At 40.0% G+C, this 21800-nt stretch overlaps 1 protein-coding gene across 1 annotated transcript in view; it reads left to right on the top strand.

The window, feature by feature from the left end:
* LOC115193698 (glutamate receptor ionotropic, delta-1-like) overlaps nucleotides 1-21800 on the top strand; it is a 342511-nt gene that overhangs the window by 279160 nt on the left and 41551 nt on the right. The window contains exons 5-8 of the mRNA XM_029752620.1: nucleotides 4317-4370; nucleotides 13562-13735; nucleotides 16011-16172; nucleotides 18038-18157. Coding sequence (XP_029608480.1) covers nucleotides 4317-4370; nucleotides 13562-13735; nucleotides 16011-16172; nucleotides 18038-18157 — 510 coding nt within the window. The remainder of the gene's footprint in view (nucleotides 1-4316; nucleotides 4371-13561; nucleotides 13736-16010; nucleotides 16173-18037; nucleotides 18158-21800) is intronic.

Below are 21800 nucleotides of genomic sequence, written 5' to 3'. Positions count from 1 at the left end.
TTTGGAAATTACTCCCAAGGATGAACCAGACTTGTGGAGGTCTACAATTTTTTTCTGAGGTCTTGGCTGATTTCTTTTGATTTTCCCATGATGTCAAGCAAAGAGGCACTGAATTTTAAGGTAGGCTTTGAAATACATCCACAGGTACACCTCCAATTGACTCAAATGATGTCAATTAGCCTATCAGAAGCTTCTAAAACCATGACACCATTTTCTGCAATGTTCCAAGCAGTTTAAAGGCACAGTCAACTTAGTGTATGTAAACTTCTGATCCACTGGAATTGTGATACAGTGAATTATAAGTGAAATAACCTGTCTGTAAACAATTGTTGGAAAAAGGACTTGTGTCTTGCACAAAGTAGATGTCCTAATCGACTTGCCAAAACTATAGTTTGTTAACAAGAAATTTGTGGAGTGGTTGAAAAACAAGTTTTAGTGACTCCAATCTAAGTGTATGTAAACTTCTGACTTCAACTGTGTGTATATGTTTACATTATTATTTTATTGATTTCCCGACTGTTTTCTAAGTCAGAAGACATCCATCCAGAGTTTTCTAGGACCGTGTTGTAGTGTGTCCCCCAATATTGCCCTCTTGCTGGGATTAATGACTAAAACCATAGCGAAACAGTGCAAAACGACTGTCAGCTCAACTTTAAAGCACTTCAAATCAAATGTCATTTTCATAAAAGTGCTTTATAAGATTATAATTGTGTTTGTGCATTGTTTTTTATACCAGTCTTAGGAAGAGTAATCAATCCCAAATGTCTGTCCCCTGTAATGAAATAGTTGAATAGCCCTGCACTAAGTTACATAGGCGTTTATCACTATACTAATGGAGATGAGTAGGCTCAGGTCTGAGCTCGTTTCCACAGCAACAGAGGACTATAGGAGATAAGGCCAGGGTCCCAACCATTGTGAGTATTTCATGAAGGGCCTCATTACGGCTTGGGTGCCTTTGTAAGACTGGCACAGAATTAAACAGTGAGCTTTTGACAACTCATCCTGGTCTATCCTTTCAAACGAGTGTCTGATCTAAAGTTCTCCTGAACCCTTGGGATCACTGAATGGCTTCATTCCATAGAGAGATCCTCTCATTACTATATAGCAATACCAACGACCTATGTTCCAATTACTAGTAATAATCGTTGTGCTATGTTACAGCACATCATTACAAAACAGTTCTTACACATACTCTACGTTAATATGATAGGAGTAACACCAACACAGTTCACGTGGCATAGAAGCCCCATTTATTTTATACCAAGCCTAGCATCCTAATGTTTTGATATGTGTTTTTTTTTTTTACCAACAGTACTTACAAAAGTTCATTATAACATGTTGTCAGAGTAAGATGGATTTTTTGCCTGTTGAATGCTCCAAATGAGGTGGAATACCTCTTAGCTCAAGGTGGAGACCATAACCCTTTATTCCAAGAATATTCTAGGAATATAACCATAACCTCCCTGGCTAGATTTATAAAGGTCCTTCAGTAAATCCATTCATTAAGATCATTATTATACTATCATCATATATTATAATTATTATACTTCCAACATTAAGCCCACTGTACTGTAATGTGACAGATAACAAATAAATAAAGAAGTAAACGTGTTAAACTTTATAAATTGTTGTTTGTCTAGACTGTGTATTCATACAAAAAAATGGATTCACAACAGATCCTAATTTGACCTAATAAGAAACTTTAAACAGATTGATTGACAGCATATGGGAAAGCAAAACATGTTATTTCCACAATTATTGCCACTTAGACCATTTGTTTTGCTAATTGCCAATAATGAAGGGAAACTGTGCTTGTCTCTATGTGTGAAACAAAGAAAAATAAGCATTTCCCTGCTCTTGGCATGTAGTTTAATAAGCTCTGAGAACAACACATGTTGCTGCTGAAATGCATCTGCTCTGACACTAAATGGAAAGTATGCAGCAGAGTTGTGCCCTTTCGCTTTTGTTTAATCAGGTCTCCTCTCAACCATGGGATGCAGTGATCCATTTTCATTTGTAGGCATAATTACTCGTTGCACTTATTGACCAAAAAGCAAAACAGAGACAGCCTGATTCTGGCTGTGTTTACAGATTAGACAAACAATCTTGCAGGTTTTTGTTTTAATACTCAAACAAGGGATCCACAAGATGCAGAGACATTTAGAATGTACAGTACATTGGCTGCATTTACATAGGCAGCCAAGTTCTGATCTTTTGCCCAATTAGATCTCATTGGTCAATAGACTAATTAGTGGACAGGTCAGAATTGGGCAGCCATTGCATAGTGAATATGGACACAATTGAGGATTCCATACCATTATATTCAATGTCAAGATGCTTCATATATAATGTTGTAGCTTCACTTACCAATCTTTGGGAATTAATCTCAGTGCATTATTCCATAAGGAGGTCAAATAGATACAGAATAGCCCAATGGGCATATGGGAGTTACCATCCAACTCTGAACATATCCAACAAGAAATATTTGCTTTGCTGAGATCTTATATCCTCAAATGCTCAAATCCGCCGAACAGTAATTCCCTTTTTAAATCATGGAGTTCTATATTATGTTCTTCTTTGTGTTGAGTAGGTGTAAAGACAAGCCTCAGGGCCCTCACTTATGTCACTAGATATAACTGTGAAACTAGATATAACTGTTACATTAACATTATAGCATATAATCATTCTCTGATGTTGCTTCTCCTGAGTATGCATTTTATGCCAAAACCGTATTTCTCTACCATGCTTAATTTAGAATAATTTCCTCAAGTGGATGGAAAAATTTAAAACACAACTGTATTCTCGACAAGATGTGTTGCTGAAATGTGATCTGTAGGTCACAAGTTCATGTCGTTGCCATAGTGTGATAATGTGTGAACCTAATCAAACTGACAGTATAAAGGACAAACCACATAATGATGTTTGAGTCCTAGTTGAAGTTCTGTAGACAAACAGCTGTCAATCCCACACAAATAGTTTGTCCCCCAAAAAGTCCATGAACCTCATAACCTTTTAACTTGATGACCTCAAATTCCTGGTGCGACTTAGGTCGACGTTGTTTACCATACTGTTGCTATTGTTGGAGCTGAACTGAGGCTAAACTAGGAGGACCGTTTGCCCCAATCATAACCTTTACCCAGCTGGCGCACTAACATAGCCCCCTTGACTTTGTTATTTACATTATAGAATGTGACAGTTTTCATAAGAAAAGTACAAAGAACTGTCTGTTCGTTCTAACATCAAGGTTATCCTTGGGGACCAGACCAAGGCTTTTGCTGCCAGCCTTTCATACGCACCAAACAGTATGTATTGTATGTGCCTAAATGGATTACTCAAATGTACAAAGAGGTTGGTTGATTTTTTTCCTATGGTAAGGACTGTTTCACTGTAATTTATGTTTTTACTTCTGCAACACTCTAGCATTGTGAAATCACTTCAATTGTCTGGTGAGTAGCATTGTGCTGTGTAGATCATAATATGATAACCTATGTGATAATCTGCCTGCCTGTACCAAGACCCTATTGCCTACATCTGGGTGGGAGATCATTTGGCTCCAGCTCTCAGACCCAGGATATGATCCAATGACACAATGCTCATTGTTTGTACATTGCTGAATAAATCTGTAGAGAGTCACTAACTCCAGCAGCTGTTTGCTATATTTCTTGTGTCTCTGTTGATAGCGACGGGCTATCTGTTTGAATGCAAGTGTGTTTGGATGGCATATGGCCCGTTAATTTCAGAGTGAGTAAGAGACAGACCACTTCAATCGTGTAGGTACATTTTACTCTTGTGTTCAGGTGTCTCTGCAATATTCACAGAGACCAAGCTGGAAATGAGGGACATTAAAATCAAATTATGACTCTTGCAAGGTTAGAAGATCGATCGGCAGCTTTCGGGCTGTGGTGGGTGCTGTTATTGATGAGCACACTGTTGTTAGGTAAAATGATGAAAGCTTTGCAGTTATATGTAAGGATGATATGGGGCTATCAATCTTAGTTGCAGTATAGCAAAGGGGATCATTTGGAAGCTAATGACAGCAATTTACAGAAGAGGACAAGCGTAGAGATGGTAACCATGACAGATGTCATGCGTGAATAGTCATGTGATATGTGATAGAGCCATTACGACAGAGCACTCACATTATGAGTGCACATACAGGATATTGTGAAGAGCCTAAGTAATGGGGAATGAGTAACCATGGTGAACCATTCGAGCATATGTACTTGAGTTCGAACTCACTACTCTTATGTTGTTAAAATAATATTTTGTGAAACACAGAAAATATTAATGTCCCCCCCTCTTCTCTCTGTATACAGGCTGTGGAAACCAACCTGGCATCAAAGGACAGCCACTGGGTTTATGCCAATGAGGTGAGACCAAAACCCGTACAGCATTACTATATTTATACATTTCATATGGATGAAAATCAATAATGCTCTCACTCTGTTCTCTTCCATATTTAGACTCATAAACAGTATTAAAGCTCTCACAACATGCCACTTCTCTTCTGTCTTTCTGAGGGCATTTATACAATATTGACCCAATCATTCTTGTTTATTGCGTATTCACAGCACTTTGGAAGCCAAAGTCGGTTTTTACATGTTATTTGTTGATATGAGATTGGCCTAAATGGTCTTCCAAATGGACTTGAACATCTCTAAATGCCAAGCACTTTGTGACTACTAAACACTGTGCTCTCTATCCTGCCTGAGAGCAGCTGGGTACATTTACATTGATTCAGGCTGATTTGGTGATAAGGACCGTAATCCATCTGATGTCCCAATGCTAATGGGAAAAAGCATGTTCCTACCATACCTGGATGTATTTTTATTAGCATTTATGTACTTCCAGAGTACACTGTAAAATTGACCTAACCACGAAACCACAGTGAACTCACCCACTCATACACATGAGCGCACACATGCACACACACACACACACACACACACACACACGCACGCACACACACACACACACACACACACACACACACACACACACACACACACACACACACACACACACACACACACACACACACACACACACACACACACACTAGGACCATATGGAGATGAATGCGTTAGAATACAGTACCACAGTAGGTTGGTGGCACCTTAATTGGAGAGGAGGGGCTCGTTGTAATGGCTGGAGCAGAATGAGTAGAATATCATCAAATACATCAAACACATGGTTTCCAGGTGTTTGACACCATTCCATTCGCTCCGTTCCAGCCATTATTATGAGCCGTCCTCCTCTCAGCAGCCTCCTTTGTTATAAACATTGACAAGGTGCACAAACGGGCTGATCTTCATCATCATACGAATGACAAGTCCTTATCTCGCAACTCTGCTCCAATATCCTAATCATGATGCATGTATTGATCTTGCATTCATCTTGTGAATGTGATTTATTAATGTACCTCATAGTATCTTCCTGTTTAGGCTGCACACAATTCCTGTTAGAGGAAGTGGTAAAATATAAAAAAATGTATCTGTTATTTATTTTGTGGCACGCAAACACATTCCTTTTTGCTTTCAGACAATTATGATAGAGTGTCACCACAAAGACATTAGCTTTAATAGCATCAGACTGCAGAATGTATGAGCTAATTGCATGTTAATTTCTCCATCACTTCCTTAATGATTGACACGATGTGGCATGTTGTTGAGTTATCACTCCTCACTATATTAATGAATAGGACGGGCTGTGCCTGAGTACTTTGAAATTACATCCCCTCTTTTTTTCTCGATGAAAGTCAAGCGTACACTACCGTTCAAAAGTTTGGGGTCACTTAGAAATGACCTTGTTTTTTTAAAGAAAAACAATTTTTTTTTGTCCATTAAAAATAACATCAAATTGATCAGTGTAGACATTGTTAATGTTGTAAATGACTATTGTAGCTGGAAACGGCAGATTTGTTATGGAATATCTACATAGGTGTACAGAGGCCCATGATCAGCAACCATCACTCCTGTGTTCCAATGGCAGGTTGTGTTAGCTAATCCAAGTTTATCATTTTCAAAGGCTAATTGATCATTAGAAAACCCTTTTGCAATTATGTTAGCACAGCTGAAAACTGTTGTTCTGATTAAAGAAGTAGTAAAACTGTCCGCCTTTAAAAAACTAGTTTTAATGACTCCAATCTAAGTGTATGTTAACTTCCGACTTCAACAGTAGATATTCCATAAAAAATCTGCCGTTTCCAGCTACAACAGCCCTTTACAACATTAACAATGCCTACACTGATCAATGTTATGTTATTTTAATGGACAAAAAAGGTGCTTCTCTTTCAAAAACAAGGAAATATCTAAGTGACCCCAAACTTTTGAACGGTAGTGTATATGATGCCGCTGTGATCACCTTGAGGAGGGAACGACAAAGGCAAACTATTTTTCAATCGGCTTTGTTCGATGCTGGCAATGTATTTTAACATGGAGTACACAACATGTTCAACTTGGTAGAGAGAAAAGGAGGTGGTGTAATACTGAATACTCTAATACTGACTTAAAACCTGTCAAAATACAGTGATTGACTATTTAAGAAGAAAATACCATATGATTTGATTGACCTAATTAGAAGAGTGGGAGCTGAAATGGTCCCCTTAATAAGCCTACTTATAGTAGACTTAATTAACTTAATTAACTCTCAGTCACTATGCACAGTGCATTCCGAAAGTATTCAGACCCCTTCACCTTTTCCACATTTTGTTACATTACAGCCTTATTCTAAATTGGATTTTAAAAAAATCCCCCTCATCAATCTACACACAATACCCCATAATGACAAAGCAAAAACATTTTTTTAGAAATGTTTGCATATGTATTACAAATTTAAAAAACTGAGAGACTTGTCCACTGCGCATTGTCTTGGCTGTGTGCTTAGGGTCGTTGTCCTGTTGGAAGGTGATCTTTCGCCCCAGTCTGAGGTCCTGAGCGCTCTGGAGCAGGTTTTCATCGAGGATCTCTCTGTACTTTGCGCTGTTCATCTTTCCCCTAATCCTGATTAATATATATGCCCCATCATGCCCCAGTATGATTACTATGTGTTGTGACTGGGCGGAGGCAACCATTTTAGCCAGGTAATCTCCAGGCCCTGTGTTCTACGCTTCTGTGTTCCACTGGTCCCTGTGATGCATTTAAGCCAGACAGGCTGGCATCAGGAGAGGAGAGGTTGTCTCTGTCAGTTCTCTGCCCCCTGGGCCTCAGCGCTAACTAGGACATGGAGGCTGCGGTGAGGTCTCATGTCTCATTCATCAGCCACCACAACCAGCTATGATAATCTATTGTCACTGCTAACGAAAGTCAGTTCAGAATGAGTTCATATGAAGAGTTAAAGGCCAATGCAGCCATTTTTATATCAACATCAAATAGCTTCTGGGTAACAATTAAGTACATTACTGTAAAGGGCGGCAGGTAGCCTGGCGGGTAGGAGCATTGGGCCAGAAACCGAAAGATTGCTGGATCGAATCCCCAAGCTGACAAGGTAAATATCTGTCGTTCTGCCACTGAGCAAGGCAGTTAACCCACTGTTCCCTGGGCGCCGATGACGTTGATGTCAGTTAAGGCAGCCCCCCGCACTGCTCTGATTCATAGGGGTTGGGTTAAATGCAGAAGACACATTTCAGTTGAATGCATTTAGTTATTCAGCTGACTAGGTATCCCCCTTTCCCTATTGGATTTAAATTCAAATGGGCTTTTTAGCAAAAAAAACTATTTCTCAAGCAAGAATTTAGCTAGCATTGTCTGGGAGTATTCTGAGTAGGAAGGGGGGAACTGAAAACAAGCTGTTATTGGCAGAGAGTTTTGGAACTCTTTGTTATTGGTCTAATCAATTTAACCACATGTCGATGTCACCATGGAAAGCTGAAACCCATGCAAATCTGCTGATTAGAAGGTCCTGTGTAGATTGTATTTTCAACCAGCAACTATCAGGAAATAACACTTATACATTTACAGTATTAGTTTCATCAGCTGTTGTACAATATGATATAAAACACAGGAAAAACAGACTGCATTTGGACTGCACTGGGTCTTTAACTGGTGAGAAAGGCAATGATATGAGAGCTGAAGTAGAGAATGGATGGAGAGAGGGAGAGAAAGAGAAAGAAGAACATGTACTGAAAAGTTTTGAGAATTATAAAAAGAATGGTGCCGAGTAGGAGAGATGGTTTGTCACGTTATTCCTCAGCAATTGTTGATACCAAATGTGGTCAATCTTTCACTTTCTTCACCACAGGACAGGATCAGTTACAAATCATTGATTGATGTATGTGGGAGGAAGTAACAAGGCATCCTTCTCTCTAAATCATCAGCCAAACCAGGGTGTGATGTTGGCACAGGGGAGGGTGGTTGACACTCTCTGGTGGTTCTGTCTGGATGGATGGATGATGCAGTCAAACAGGATTCGGTTTTTTTTTCTCACAAAAAAAGAGAGGAGGTGACACCTGAGTCTGTGTGTGATGGATTAGACACACAGCGTGACAGCCAGAGTCAAGGAGGACAGGGATGATATGACTGATTGTCCGTGGTAACTGCCCGACAAATGTTGGGATGGAAACGGATAATGTTGACACTATTTGTGAAACAGCAGTGGGCATAGTAGAGAGCAATAACACACATTCCACTACCCAAAGACAGGATTTTTTTTTATTAGGGATGTGTATTTTACATTAACATAGTTAGACATAAAACTGTAATAAATCATTGAGTCGGAAATAGACAAGCACTTTAGTTAACCATAGTAATGTATGCTCCATCACATACTGTAATTATCCACTACTGCACAATATATATGGTGATGAGAGAAATAGAGAGAGAGAGAGAGAGAGAGAGGAGTGTAGCTAGGGTTGAGGGATCATCTTGGCTAGGTAAGAGTACATCCCAGAGTTCCCCTCCCGGTCCTTCCCCTAGTCTCTGAGCTGCTCAGCATAGATGTCTAAAGCTGAAGAAAAAAAAGCACCTTAACTCCTAATTAAATCTCCATGGTGATTACCAGGATTTCTTTATTTATATATCTTGAAAGATTAATAACATGATTGAGCGGCGTATTGAGGATAATTTAGCTGTCAGCCAGGCTTGATTTGATTAATGTATTTAGATGATGTGTGTCATTGAAACTACCCTCTGTTGAATTTTGGGTTTCCTGTCTTGACTAGGTCAATTTACCTTAACTAGGTAATCTGAATTTTTTTCCTTCAGAGTGTATGTCCACACTGAATGCATAAACAGCTGATCTCTCTCACATTAATCCATTCTGCTACGTATTAGCTCTCTAATAATGGTTTTGATCTGTACTGAAATTGAATTACAGAGTAACACGATAGTGGATGTTAGTCACATTGTGTTAGAATGGTGCCATACGAATCAACAAACTCAAAGGGTAAGCCACCAATTTTCTTTCCTTGCATACCCAAACTTCCTGCCACCCCATTAAAATACTAAGACCTTGCCATGTGAAGCTTAAAGCGGCGATCAGCAGTGGAAACAATAACAAAGTGTTTCCTCACACTTGTTTTGGTAAAAAGCAGAGGAATGGGACTGGAAAAATGTAACTGCTCATAAATTCATAGACATAGCTATTGATGCAAGGACTGACCATCCATGATATAAAAATTAGAGTTTTAACCATTTTTGAGGCTATATAGTGTGTGTTTACATTTACTTTGTTTACAAACCTTAGAGTAAAACAAGCTTAAATTTTGGGTTCTGATGGGGTACAACAGTTGAACTAAGCTCATGATGCATTTATAATATAAGCTTGTTTTACTCTAATATTTGTAAACAAAGTAAATGTAAACAAACAATATTTTGGTTCTAATGGGGTACAACACTTGGACTAAGCTCATGAGGCATTTATAATTTATATTCTTTAATAATTAATGGGTACATATCATTAATTTATAAGTCCAAAAATTGACAACTCTGAGGGTCCCTTTAATGATCCATGCTTTTCTTTCAAACCCCTAATCTATGGTCATTTTTGTCTTGTTAGTAAAATGGCTCCATCAAGGTCACTGCAGTGTCAAGTGATGTCACAGCGGTAACCTATGGTGGTGGTGGAACATTCTGACAGGTCAGGACAGGAAGGACGACCCTGAACGTGAAGTCATACCTCCATGGATCCTGCGGCATATTCCACCCGATTAATGCAACACAGCACCTCATGAATAGCCATTATTTACAGTTGACTGGCTGTCAAGAGGAAACTTAAACACTTAACACCTACAAAATTCTGTTTGTATGACTCATAGTGTAGTGTGTTTGTGCTGTATAAAAATACATGTACATCTTTCTAAAAGCAGTAAAGTACACACCTAGTAAATTATTGATGAGGTCGGATGCTTGTTGCATAACAGTTATGCATTTCTCGAAGGAATGAATGAGCTTGGATGGTGAGATAGAAAGAACAAAAGGCCAAGGAGAGTGAGATAAATCGCCACAGAGTTATAAATAAAAAGGGAGAAAGCGAGACAGCTAGCGGGAAACAGAGACTTGGAGATAGAATGTCTGAGAGAGAAAAATTTGACTTGGACAGAAAGAGAGAGAGTCGGAGAAGCACAAATACATTTGAACTGTCAGTTGCCTCATTACTGTGGTGTTTGACCCCAGTGCTGGTTGATTGGCACATCATTGACTGCTGTCCTGCTCTGGCTCTCATTACTATTGATCTGACCCTTCATAGGTCATCCCCTGTCTGGCCCTGTACTCATTCCTCTCACCCATAACTGTATCACCCCGTCTCACCCCTGTCTGCATACATGACTTGGGAGTTTCCTTCATACCCACAGCTGTATGGTCTATGCTCTGGGATTCTAAGAAATTGAAGGATTGTTCTTGTTTATTTGTCAATTGATCAAAGCAGTGGTTCCCAAAATTTTTATAGTCCCGTACCCCTTCAAACATTCAACCTCCAGCTGCGTACCCCCTCTAGCACCAGGGTCAGCGCACTCTCAAATGTTGTTTTTGCCATCATTGTAAGCCTGCCACACACACACACGATACATTTATTAAACATAAGAATGAGTGTGAGTTTTTGTCACAACCCGGCTCGTGGGAAGTGATAAAGAGCTCTTATAGGACGACGGCACAAATAATAATATAATAATAATCAATTATTTTGCTCTTTATTTAGTCATCTTAGATATAAAACTTTATTTGTTAATCGAAAATTGTGAATAACTCACCACAGGTTAATGAGAAAGGTGTGCTTGAAAGGATGCACATAACTCTGCAATGTTGGGTTGTATTGGAGAGAGTCGCAGTCTTAAATTATTTTCCACACACAGTCTGTGCCTGTATTTAGTTTTCATGCTAGTGAGGGGTGAGAATCCACTCTCACATAGGTATGTGGTGGCAAAGAGCATCAGTTTCTTAACAGCGCGATTTTTCCAAGGCAGGATACTCTGAGAGCTGCCCAATCCAGAAATCTGGCAGTGGCTTCTGATTAAATTCCATTTTCACAGAACCGCTTGTTGCAATTTCGATGAGGCTCTTGTTCAGATATTGGTAAGTGGACTGGAGGCAGGGCATGAAAGGGATAACGAATCCAGTTGTGCGTGTCATCCGTTTCGGGAAAGCACCTGGGTAATTGTGCACCCAAATCACTCAGGTGATTCGCTATATCACGTTTGACATTGTTCATAAGCTTTAGTTGATTTGCACACAAAAAAATCATACAATGATGGAAAGACCTGTGTGTTGTCCTTGTTAATGCAGACAGAGAAGAGCTCGAACTTTTCTTAATCATAGCCTCAATTTTGTCCGGCTCATTGAATATAGTTGCAGAGTCCCTGTAATCCTAGATTCAGATCATTCAGACAAGAAAAAACATCACCCAGACAGGCCAGTTGTGTGAGAAACTCGTCATCATGCAAGCTGTCAGACAAGTGAAAATTATGGTCAGCAAAGAAAACTTAATTAAAAAAAACCTGTTAATACTTTGCCCCTTGATAACCAGCACACTTCTGTATATTGTAAAAGCGTTACATGGTCGCGGCCCATATCATTGCATAGTGCAGAAAATACACGAGAGTTCAGGGGCCTTGCTTTAACGAAGTTAACCATTTTCACTGTAGTATCCAAAATGTCTTTCAAGCTGTCAGGTATTCCTTTGGCAGCAAGAGCCTCTCGGTGGATGCTGCAGTGTACCCAAGTGGCGTCAGGAGCAACTGCTTGCACGCGCGTTACCACTCCACTGTCTCCCTGCGCCATCAGTACAGCTACCAACACATCTTGACCACCAAAGTCCATTTGATGTCACAAAGGTGTCCAGGTGTCCAGTACTTTAAAAATATCCTCTCCTGTTGTCCTGGTTTCTAGTGGTTTGCAGAAGAGGGTGTCTTCCTTAATTGACCCCCCATAATAGTATGGGGCTTGCCTGTCCTAGCCACTTGGTAGCTCACCATATAAGACGCTTCTAGCCCCTTCTTATTAATGGTATCTGTTGCTTTTATACATGTCTTACTACTCCGAAGTTGTCTTAATTCTCACTCCAAAAACCCCCGTGGCTTATTTTTCAAGAGTGAAGGTTTCATCGAGTTGTGAGGTAGTACTTTTGCACATATAACACACTGTGGATGAGGAAAGGCAGTACTCCCAATATAAGTGAACCCCAAATCAATGTAGTTCTCATCATATTTGCACCTCTTCGATGGTCCAATGTCCCTGTCTGTTGTTCGGTGCTTTCCCGGGTAAGGGGCCAGTAGCTCTTCGGCTGCATCAGATTCACAACTGTCAGAGTTCATGCTAGCTGGGTTAACAACACATGTAGAATTAGCATTGGATGTGCTCGTGGAAGCAGAACAACTTATGTCGTCGACAGGTTTAGGTATATTACTGCTGGTAGTAGCAGTACTACCAGTAGAGCTGGTATGTGTTTCTATGGATGCAAGCCTTACTTTTTTTTAACCACTTTTCAAGCAAACGGAATGAGCAGCAGCTACGTTTGGCTACATACGGACCGTTAGTGAAATTCCCGCGAGAAAGTAAAGATTAATGTGATTGGATGTTGATTATTTGACTAGGCTACCTGTATTTAACATTGTGTTTTTATTTCGCTGAACACTAGATTCTTTTATTTTATTTTTGGCAGTGAAACGAGTTTACCCAAATGTATAGCCCCATTGGAAAATATAAATGGACTGTTTGAAAATGTGAATCCCATTTTTATTTGGCGTACCTCCGACGCATTGCGCGTACCCCAGTTTGGGAATACCTGGATCAGAGGAACGGAGAGACATCAGACAATGATGATCCCAATCCATATTCAGCTGAAAACTAATTGAATACCTGACTTTGGAAAGAGTGTTTATTGCTTGCATTTATTGATTGGTCTATTGATTAATCCTACTAATACTCAACTGTTACACAAACTGGTAACAAGATTCCCTTTTTTTATCAATACCTACACTATGGTTACCATGTACCTAGTCCTATAATTCATGTGTGAATACATCGTTTTAGACCAGTTCCAGAGTGTGAACGTTTTAGTAAATTATTCAAAAAAATGTCATGGTTTTGACCATGAACCCTCCCACCCCATCCTCTCTTCTTTGCCGCAGGAGGTGAGTGACACAGAAATCATGGAGCTGGTCCACAGTTCGTTGGGCCGGATGACCGTCATACGGCAAATCTTCCCTCTGTGGAGAGACACCAACATCCGGTGCATGAGGAACAACCACCGCATCTCCTCCCTGCTCTGTGACCCCCAGGAGGGCTACCTGCAGTCCCTGGAGGTCAGTGTGACTGAGATGACTTTATTAATGACCGTCAGCCACACCATATATCCACACCATCAGTGAACTCCACAGAGTACTTTGTCATCACCCCACGTACTGACGAAACATGACCATGACCAAAACAATACTGAAGGGCGACGAGAACGAGTTGGCCATCAGCGCCATCACAACATTGAACGTTGTCATCATTCTAACACGGTGTCATTTCCTTCAATGTTAAAACCCTCAGTCTGTCACCATCACTAGATTACACAGGGCTGCACAGCCACACAGATTTCCAACATTAGAAATGTCTTAGAGATGTTCTCTGTATTCCATCTAGTGTGCAGTGACCGTGACTTACTATGCAGGCTCCATAGCTAGTGTGGAACACTGTTTAGGACAGATGGTCCCCCCCCCCCGAAAAAACATGGTTTTCAGTTGCATTTCCAAATTAGGAGAACTGAAGACCAAAGTATTTGTCAGAGAAGAAATGCACGGGTGTCAAATCATTATCATGTAAAGTACACCAGACTTGCTTTCTTAGGATTCATCAAGTGGTGCATTAAACCATCATAAAGCTTCAATGATAACAAATCCTTTAGGTGTGGTAAGTGTGTTTATGCTTGAGCAGCCTTCGTTTCAGAGCCACAGGGGACAAATATAGATTGCAATTTCAATTGAATTAGCTATATTGTAACTTTTTACAATTGTCACCATTTTGTGAACTCTATTTGCAACTGTCACATTCATTTGAACTCAAAAGGTGTGTTTGTTCCATACCCAATAGGATAATTTGGATTGAATGTCCCATTAAATCCTCTGTAATGAGGACAAGAGTACTACATTTATTGAACTGATGACAGGTTGAGCAATGATAGAGGAACAGAGTTCAAATCAAATCAAAGTTTATTTGTCACGTGCGCCGAATTCAATGAAACAGTGAAATGCTTACTTACAGGCTCTAACCAACAATGCAATTTCTAAGTTAAAAAAAATATATTAGGTGAACAATAGATAAGTAAAGAAATAAAACAAAAGTAAAAAAGACTGTGACAATTAACAGTAGCGAGGCAATATACATTAGCAAGGCTATAACAGTAGCGAGGCTATATACAGGCACCGGCTAGTCGGGCTGATTGAGTATGTACATGTAGGTATGGTTAAAGTGACTATGCATATATTTACATTTACATTTACGTCATTTAGCAGACGCTCTTATCCAGAGCGACTTACAAATTGGTGCATTCACCTTATGTATGATAAACAGAGAGTAGCAGTAGCGTAAAAGAGTGGCCGACAGGTGGGGGGTGCAGACAATGCAGATAGTCCGGGTAGCCAATGTGTGGGGGCACCGGTTGGTCGGCTAATTGAGGTAGTATGTACATGAATGTCTAGTTAAAGTGACTATGCATATATGATAAACAGAGAGTAGCAGCAGCCTAAAAGAGGGATTGGGTGGGCGAGGGACACAATGCAAATAGTCCGGGTAGCCATTTGAAAACCTGTTCAGGAGCCTTGTGGATTGGGGGTAAAAGCTGTTGAGAAGCTTTTTGGTCCTAGACTTGGCGCTCCGGTACCGCTTGCCATGCAGTAGTAGAGAGAACAGTCTATGACTGGGGTGCCTGAGGAATGGTGGCATTCAGCAAATATCTCTCATGTTGTTACTGTTGTACCCTGCCATTCATACATGCCATTGTTGGTGTCCCTTATATCGAAAGCATGCTCTGGACTCAGGCATCCATTGCGCCTATTTGTATACCAACTGAAAATTCCAGGGAACGTGTTTGGGCTTGTCTTTGTCCAGTGTTCCTTCAATAAATCACAATCACACTTTCCTACAGACAAGTTAGAAAAGCTTGACCACAAATGCTCTGTGGCATTTCAACAGACATGTATTTTTCTATCATAAAAAAAACTTGAGGTGGTCTTTCATATCTCTTGTCTGTAACATAAAAGCTGTCGTTGCAGTGTCAGACCGGGTGTGTTCTGCTCCCCAGGTGGATAGCACCATGGGTCTGTCTCTCCCTTTCATTCTGTGGCCATGCTGGGAAAAGTGTATATTCCCTACTGAGAACTTAATTTCCCCGAAACCTCACATGGGCAGTGGCAGAGAGGAGCCACTTTTATGTTGGTCTTGTCAACCTTCACACGGTTCAACAGGTACTTTTGAGTATCTCGTTTTGGGAGTTTTTCCCTGCAAGGTCTCAAACTAGGATAATAGTTGCATGCCACTGCTGATTCTGCTCAACACCTTTCATAGAATAGATTTTGATGTGTTGTTTCTCCCCAGGTCTCCAGCTTGTACCTGTATGACAGTGTGCTGATGTTGGCCAACGCCTTCTACAGTAAGCTGGAGGACAGGAAGTGGCATAGCATGGCCAGTCTGAACTGCATGAGGAAGTCCACCAAGCCTTGGAATGGAGGCTGGTCTATGCTGGACACCATCCAGAAGGTAGGGCACCACACGACATTGCAGACTAAGTCATATTACATAGAAATGGATTCCTTTCGTTCTCATGTGGAATTCTCCTCACATGTATCTAAGCTCTTTGAAAACAGATATACAAGGAGAATGAGTCCGTCTTTTGTGTTTATCCATATTAACAAAATATTGGAACAAAATGTACTTGATTACATCAATTTAGAGGATGTGATTTAACACTTCATAAAATGAATAATTTATAAATGAACAAAAGTGTTTTCATGAAAATGTAAAAAAATAAACCACTTATTGTAATAATAATGGTTCTCTTTTGAAGTCATGATGACTAATCACAATTTCACTCAACCACTCACTTCCAATTTAGTCATTTAGCAGACGCTCTTATCCAGAGCGACTTGTTTGTACTTTTATGTACTGGTCCCCCATGGGAATTGAACCCACCACCCTGGCATTGCAAGCACCATCAAATCAAATCAAATGTTATTTGTCACCAGCGCCTAATACAACAGGTGTAGACCTTACTGTGAAATGCTTACTTACAAGCCCTTAACCAACACCGCAGTTTTAATGAAAATAAAAGTTTAGAAAAATATTTACTGAATAAACTAAAGTTAAAAATAAAAGAGCAACAATAAAAGAACAATAATGAGGTTATATACAGGGGGTACCGGTACCGAGTCAATGTGCGGGGGTACAGGTTAGTCGAGGTGATTAAGGTAATATGTATATGTAGGTAGGGGTAAAGTGACTATGCATAGATAATAAGCAGTGAGTAGCAGCAGCGTAAAAAAAAGGGCAGGGGGGTGGTCAATACAAATAGTCCAAGTAGCCATTTTGATTAATTAGCTGTTCAGAAGCCTTATGGCTTGGGCATAGAAGCTGTTAAGAAGCCTTTTGGACTGTTAAGAAGCCTTTTTATGGACTTCCTCTCACACCACCTGGTATAGAGTTCCTGGATGGCAGGAAGCTTGGCCCCAGTGATGTACTGGGCCGTACGCACTACCTCTGTAGTGCCTTGCGGTCGGAGGCCGAGCAGTTGCCATACCATACCAGGTGGTGATGCAACCAGTCAGGATGCTCTCGATGGTGCAGTTGTTTAACCTTTTGAGGTACTGAGCACCCATGCCAAATCTTTTCAGTATCCTGAGGGGGAATAGGCTTTGTCATGCCCTCTTCACGACTGTCTTGGTGTGTTTGGACCATTCTAGTTTGTTGGTGATGTGGACACCAAGGAACTTGAAGCTCTCAATCTGCTCCACTGCAGCCCCGTCGATGAGAATGGGGGCGTGCTCGGCCCTCCTTTTCATGTAGTCCTCGATCATCTTTACCAACTGAGCCATTTGCACTTACTTTGCACATCATCAAACACATGTCATTTTGCACCCCTTTTACTAAAGTAGATGTCCCTATCAGCACATGTTCTTATCATTGACTTACAATCAGGTTCTTAATGTTATGTATGGGGATTGAGCTGGTAACCTTGGTCCAGCTAGTAGTAGCTATATTATAGGCCGTTCAGTATGAGTGTATAAAGTATCCTGGCCAAACCACCTCATTTGCATGGTTCTTGATCCATTGGTACTAATGCATAGGTTCTGTTGTAGTGTACTTCACAGAAATGTTCAGCAATCAACTTAGATGATTGCTGAACATGTTATAGACCACTCAAAGCATATTAAAACATTGAACATTCCTAGGTTCCTGCCTTCTAGGGAGGCATTGTTTGCTCTATAGGGTTTTAGGCTGGGTATCTGTAAAGCACTTTGTGACAATTGCTGATGCAAAAAGGGCTTTATAAAATACAGTACATTTGATTTCTGATTGATTGATTAGAGACCACTTAAAATATCCTTGTTATTATGCTGTTGCCATAGAGACGGATCACCGGGCTCACAGGAATGATGGACTTCCGTGCAGGAGGTTCCAACTCTCACGTTCAGTTTGAGATCCTGGGGACCAGCTACAGTGAGACGTTTGGTAAAGATGTCAAACGGGTGAGTCAATATTGAACAACGCAAATGGACAAATTGTTTGTCATATTGATACGTTTTGTTTCGGGTCATGAAAGATTGTGTATTGGGCCGTGTCTGCTTTCAGTGGGGTTCCATAACATACCTGTCGGCACATACAGTACCTTCAGAAAGTATTCACACCGCTTGACGTTTTACACATTAAAAATGTATTAAATTAAGATTGTTGGTCACTGGCATATACACAATACACCATAATGGCAAAGTGGAATTATGTTTTTCAAATGTTTTACAAATTAATTACAAATGAAAAGTTTGTAATTAGACACCTGAAACCCCACCTCTTTAAGGAAAACCCCCCCAAAAAAAGATATAGATGTACTATTGTAAAGTGGTTGTTCCACTGGATATCATAAGGTGAATGCACCAATTTGTAAGTTGCTCTGGATAAGAGCGTCTGCTAAATGACGTAAATGTAAATGTAAAAGTTGAATTGTCTTGAGGCAATAAGTATTCAACCCCTTTGTTATGGCAAGCCTAAATAAGTTCAGGAGTAAAAATTGCTTAACAAGTCACATAATAAGTTGTATGGACACTGTGTGCAACAATAGTGTTTAACATGATTTTTGAATGACTACCTCTTCTCTGTACCCCACACATACAATTACCTTCTCTGTACCCCACACATACAATTACCAATTACCTTACATACAATTACCTGAAACACAGATTCCAAGAAGACAGTGAATGTTCCTGAGTGGCCGAGTTACAGTTTTGACTTAAATCTGCTATAAAATCTATGGAAAGACCTGAAAATGACTGTCAAGAAAAGAATAATGGGCAAATGTTGCGCAATCCAGGTGAGACTTACCCAGAAAGACTCACAGCTGTAATCACTACCAAAGGTGCTTATACAAAGTATTGACTCAGGGTTGTGAGTACTTATGTAAATTAGATATTTCTGCATTTCATTTTCAATAGAATTTTGAATTCAGCCTGTAACACAGCAAAATGTGGAAGAAGGCAAGGGGTATGAATGTAGTTGTCACGTGTCAGGAGGAAGAGTGCCCTCTACTGGAGATCTCCATCAGGCAGTAGAGTGTAGCTGAGACCAAGACAATTATACCAGCTTAAAGAGATACATACTATGTTCTGCAGATACAGTGTAGTACAGTGTTTCAATAGCTATCACAGACTTACTTCTGATACTCATTAGTGGGTCAGTATCTCAATTGGAAGAGCCACAAGAGGAAATTAGACAACATTAATTTGATTTGGAGACCAAACATCAAGGAATGTGTGTGTGTGTGTGTGTGTGTGTGTGTGTGTGTGTGTGTGTGTGTGTGTGTGTGTGTGTGTGTGTGTGTGTGTGTGTGTGTGTGTGTGTGTGTGTGTGTGTGTGTGTGTGCGTAGGGAGGTCTTTCTGAATATATTTTTCAATCCCATGGTTACCTTTGTGTCTCAACTGGGATAAAACGATGGGACGGTGTGTGAAAACTAACTAACCCTAACCAGAAAATTCTATGCTTTGTTTGTGTGTACTGTGAGAGTTGTTTGCTGTTGGTTCAGTCACAAAATTACTGCAGAATAAAGAGGAAATTAGTTTACTGGCAATCTATGTGGAGCAGGGAGAGACTGGGCGCTGTAATGAAGATTTAATCACTAGACTACCTAACTGGAGTTATGAAGCTAATTCATCATAATATGGCCATTAGCAAATGCGGAAATCACACACACTCACTCTCATGCTCACACACACACACACACACACAGTATAGGTAAAAAATATATATGTATATTTCTATTTTATGCACTTTGAGATTATTCTGTATAATGAAATGCGCTTTGCAAATGTAATCAATTATTATTATTATTATTGTTACATGCATACTACACACATGGTCAAATGAGGACACTACCTGTGCTGAAAAACAGGTGCAGACACATAAGAGACAGCATGCAGAGAACACACAAATACTGGAACACTGGTTTCTTGAAATCATTAGAGGCAGGGCAACGGGAGGGTCAGCTAATGGCATGCCAGATGCATTCAGTGTTGTTGTTCATTATCAGTATTCCTGTCTGCCTTCCTCTAGCAGCATGACCATTTACTGGGGACAATAGACACAAACACAAGTAGCTCTCCTCTTTCCCCTTTAATGGCCGGTTCATATGTTCCTGGGGCCTCATTTGTCAATCATGCGTAGGCAATCATTTGTGCGTAAAACATGCGTGGGATCATTTCCATGCAAAGTGTGAGATTTATGAATATGAACGTTTGCTTGAGAGTGTGCGTAAATGCATGCACATCCATGACCATACACACGCACAGTGCCAAGTGGTGGAATAAGCGAATGGCTTGTCAAGCGTAGGATGCGGTAAATACAGTGCATTCTGAAAGTATTCAGACCCTTTGACTTTTTCCAAATGTTGTTTCGTTACTGTGTTATTCTAAAATGGATCAAATACAATACCCCATAATGACAAAGTGAAAACAGGTTTTTAGAAATGTTTGCAAATGTATTAAAAAAAAACAGAAATACCTTATTTACGTAAGTATTCAGTCCCTTTGCTATGAGACTCGAAATTGACCTCAGGTGTATCCTGTTTCCATTGATCATCCTTGAGATGTTTCTACAACTTGATTGGGGTCCAGCTGAGGTAAATTCAATTGATTGGACATGATATAGAAAGACACACGGACTTGAACCCGATCTAACATCTCTGGAGAGACCTGAAAATAGCTGTGTAGTGACACCCATCCAACCTGACAGAGCTTGAGAGGATCTGCAAAGAAGAATGGGAGAAACTCCTAACGTACAGGTGTGCCAAGCTTGTAGCGTCATACCCAAGAAGACTCGAGGCTGTAATCGCTGCCAAAGGTGCTTCAACAAAGTACTGCGTAAAGGGTCTGAATACTTATGTAAATGTGATATTTAAGTTTCTTATTTTTAATACATTTGCAGAAATGTCTAAAAAAACTGTTTTTGCTTTGTTATTATGTGGTATTGTGTGTAGATTTGAGGGAAAAAACTATTTAATCAATATTAGAATAAGGCTGTAACATAACAAAATGTGGAAAAAGTCTGAATACTTTTCAAATGCACAGTATATATTGAAAATGCCTGAAATTGTAGAGTAATAATTAAATAATATTTTAATTTTATTGTATTTCCATTGTGAATTCATGTAACATATCTTGACAGTCATATCATTTGACCACATCGGTGTATTTCTTCCAATAATAATCCATATAAAGTAAAGTATTTGTTCAATTAGAGGCACATGTGTAAGTGAAACACCACTATAAAAAGCCTGAGATAATGGGAAATCGAGTGAGAGGCTGATCTTGCTCTGTTGGAAGATTTGGCACACTCTGCATTTCCCAGAGAGAGTGTTTTTAGAGACAGGTGGGACTTTGTTTTGCGGGAGTTTGCCGATCGGCATCTCACAGCCCTCGATTAGCCAATGTTTTGGATGCAATCATCAGCAAAAGGAACTGTAAATTACAGTTTCCAAGCACCGTCGCACAACAGGTTGAAGTCAAGAGGAGTTTCTTTGCCATCCATGGGTTCCCAAATATGAACGGAGCAATAGACGACACCAACATCACCATAGGAGCACCATCCCAAAACGAGTTCAACAGAACAGGCCACTCTTAATGTGC

This window comes from Salmo trutta, chromosome 5, assembly GCF_901001165.1.
Source record: "Salmo trutta chromosome 5, fSalTru1.1, whole genome shotgun sequence".
Lineage (NCBI taxonomy): Eukaryota > Metazoa > Chordata > Actinopteri > Salmoniformes > Salmonidae > Salmo > Salmo trutta.
Note: the sequence above shows the minus strand (reverse complement) of the source record. Positions and strands in the feature narration are given on the sequence as shown.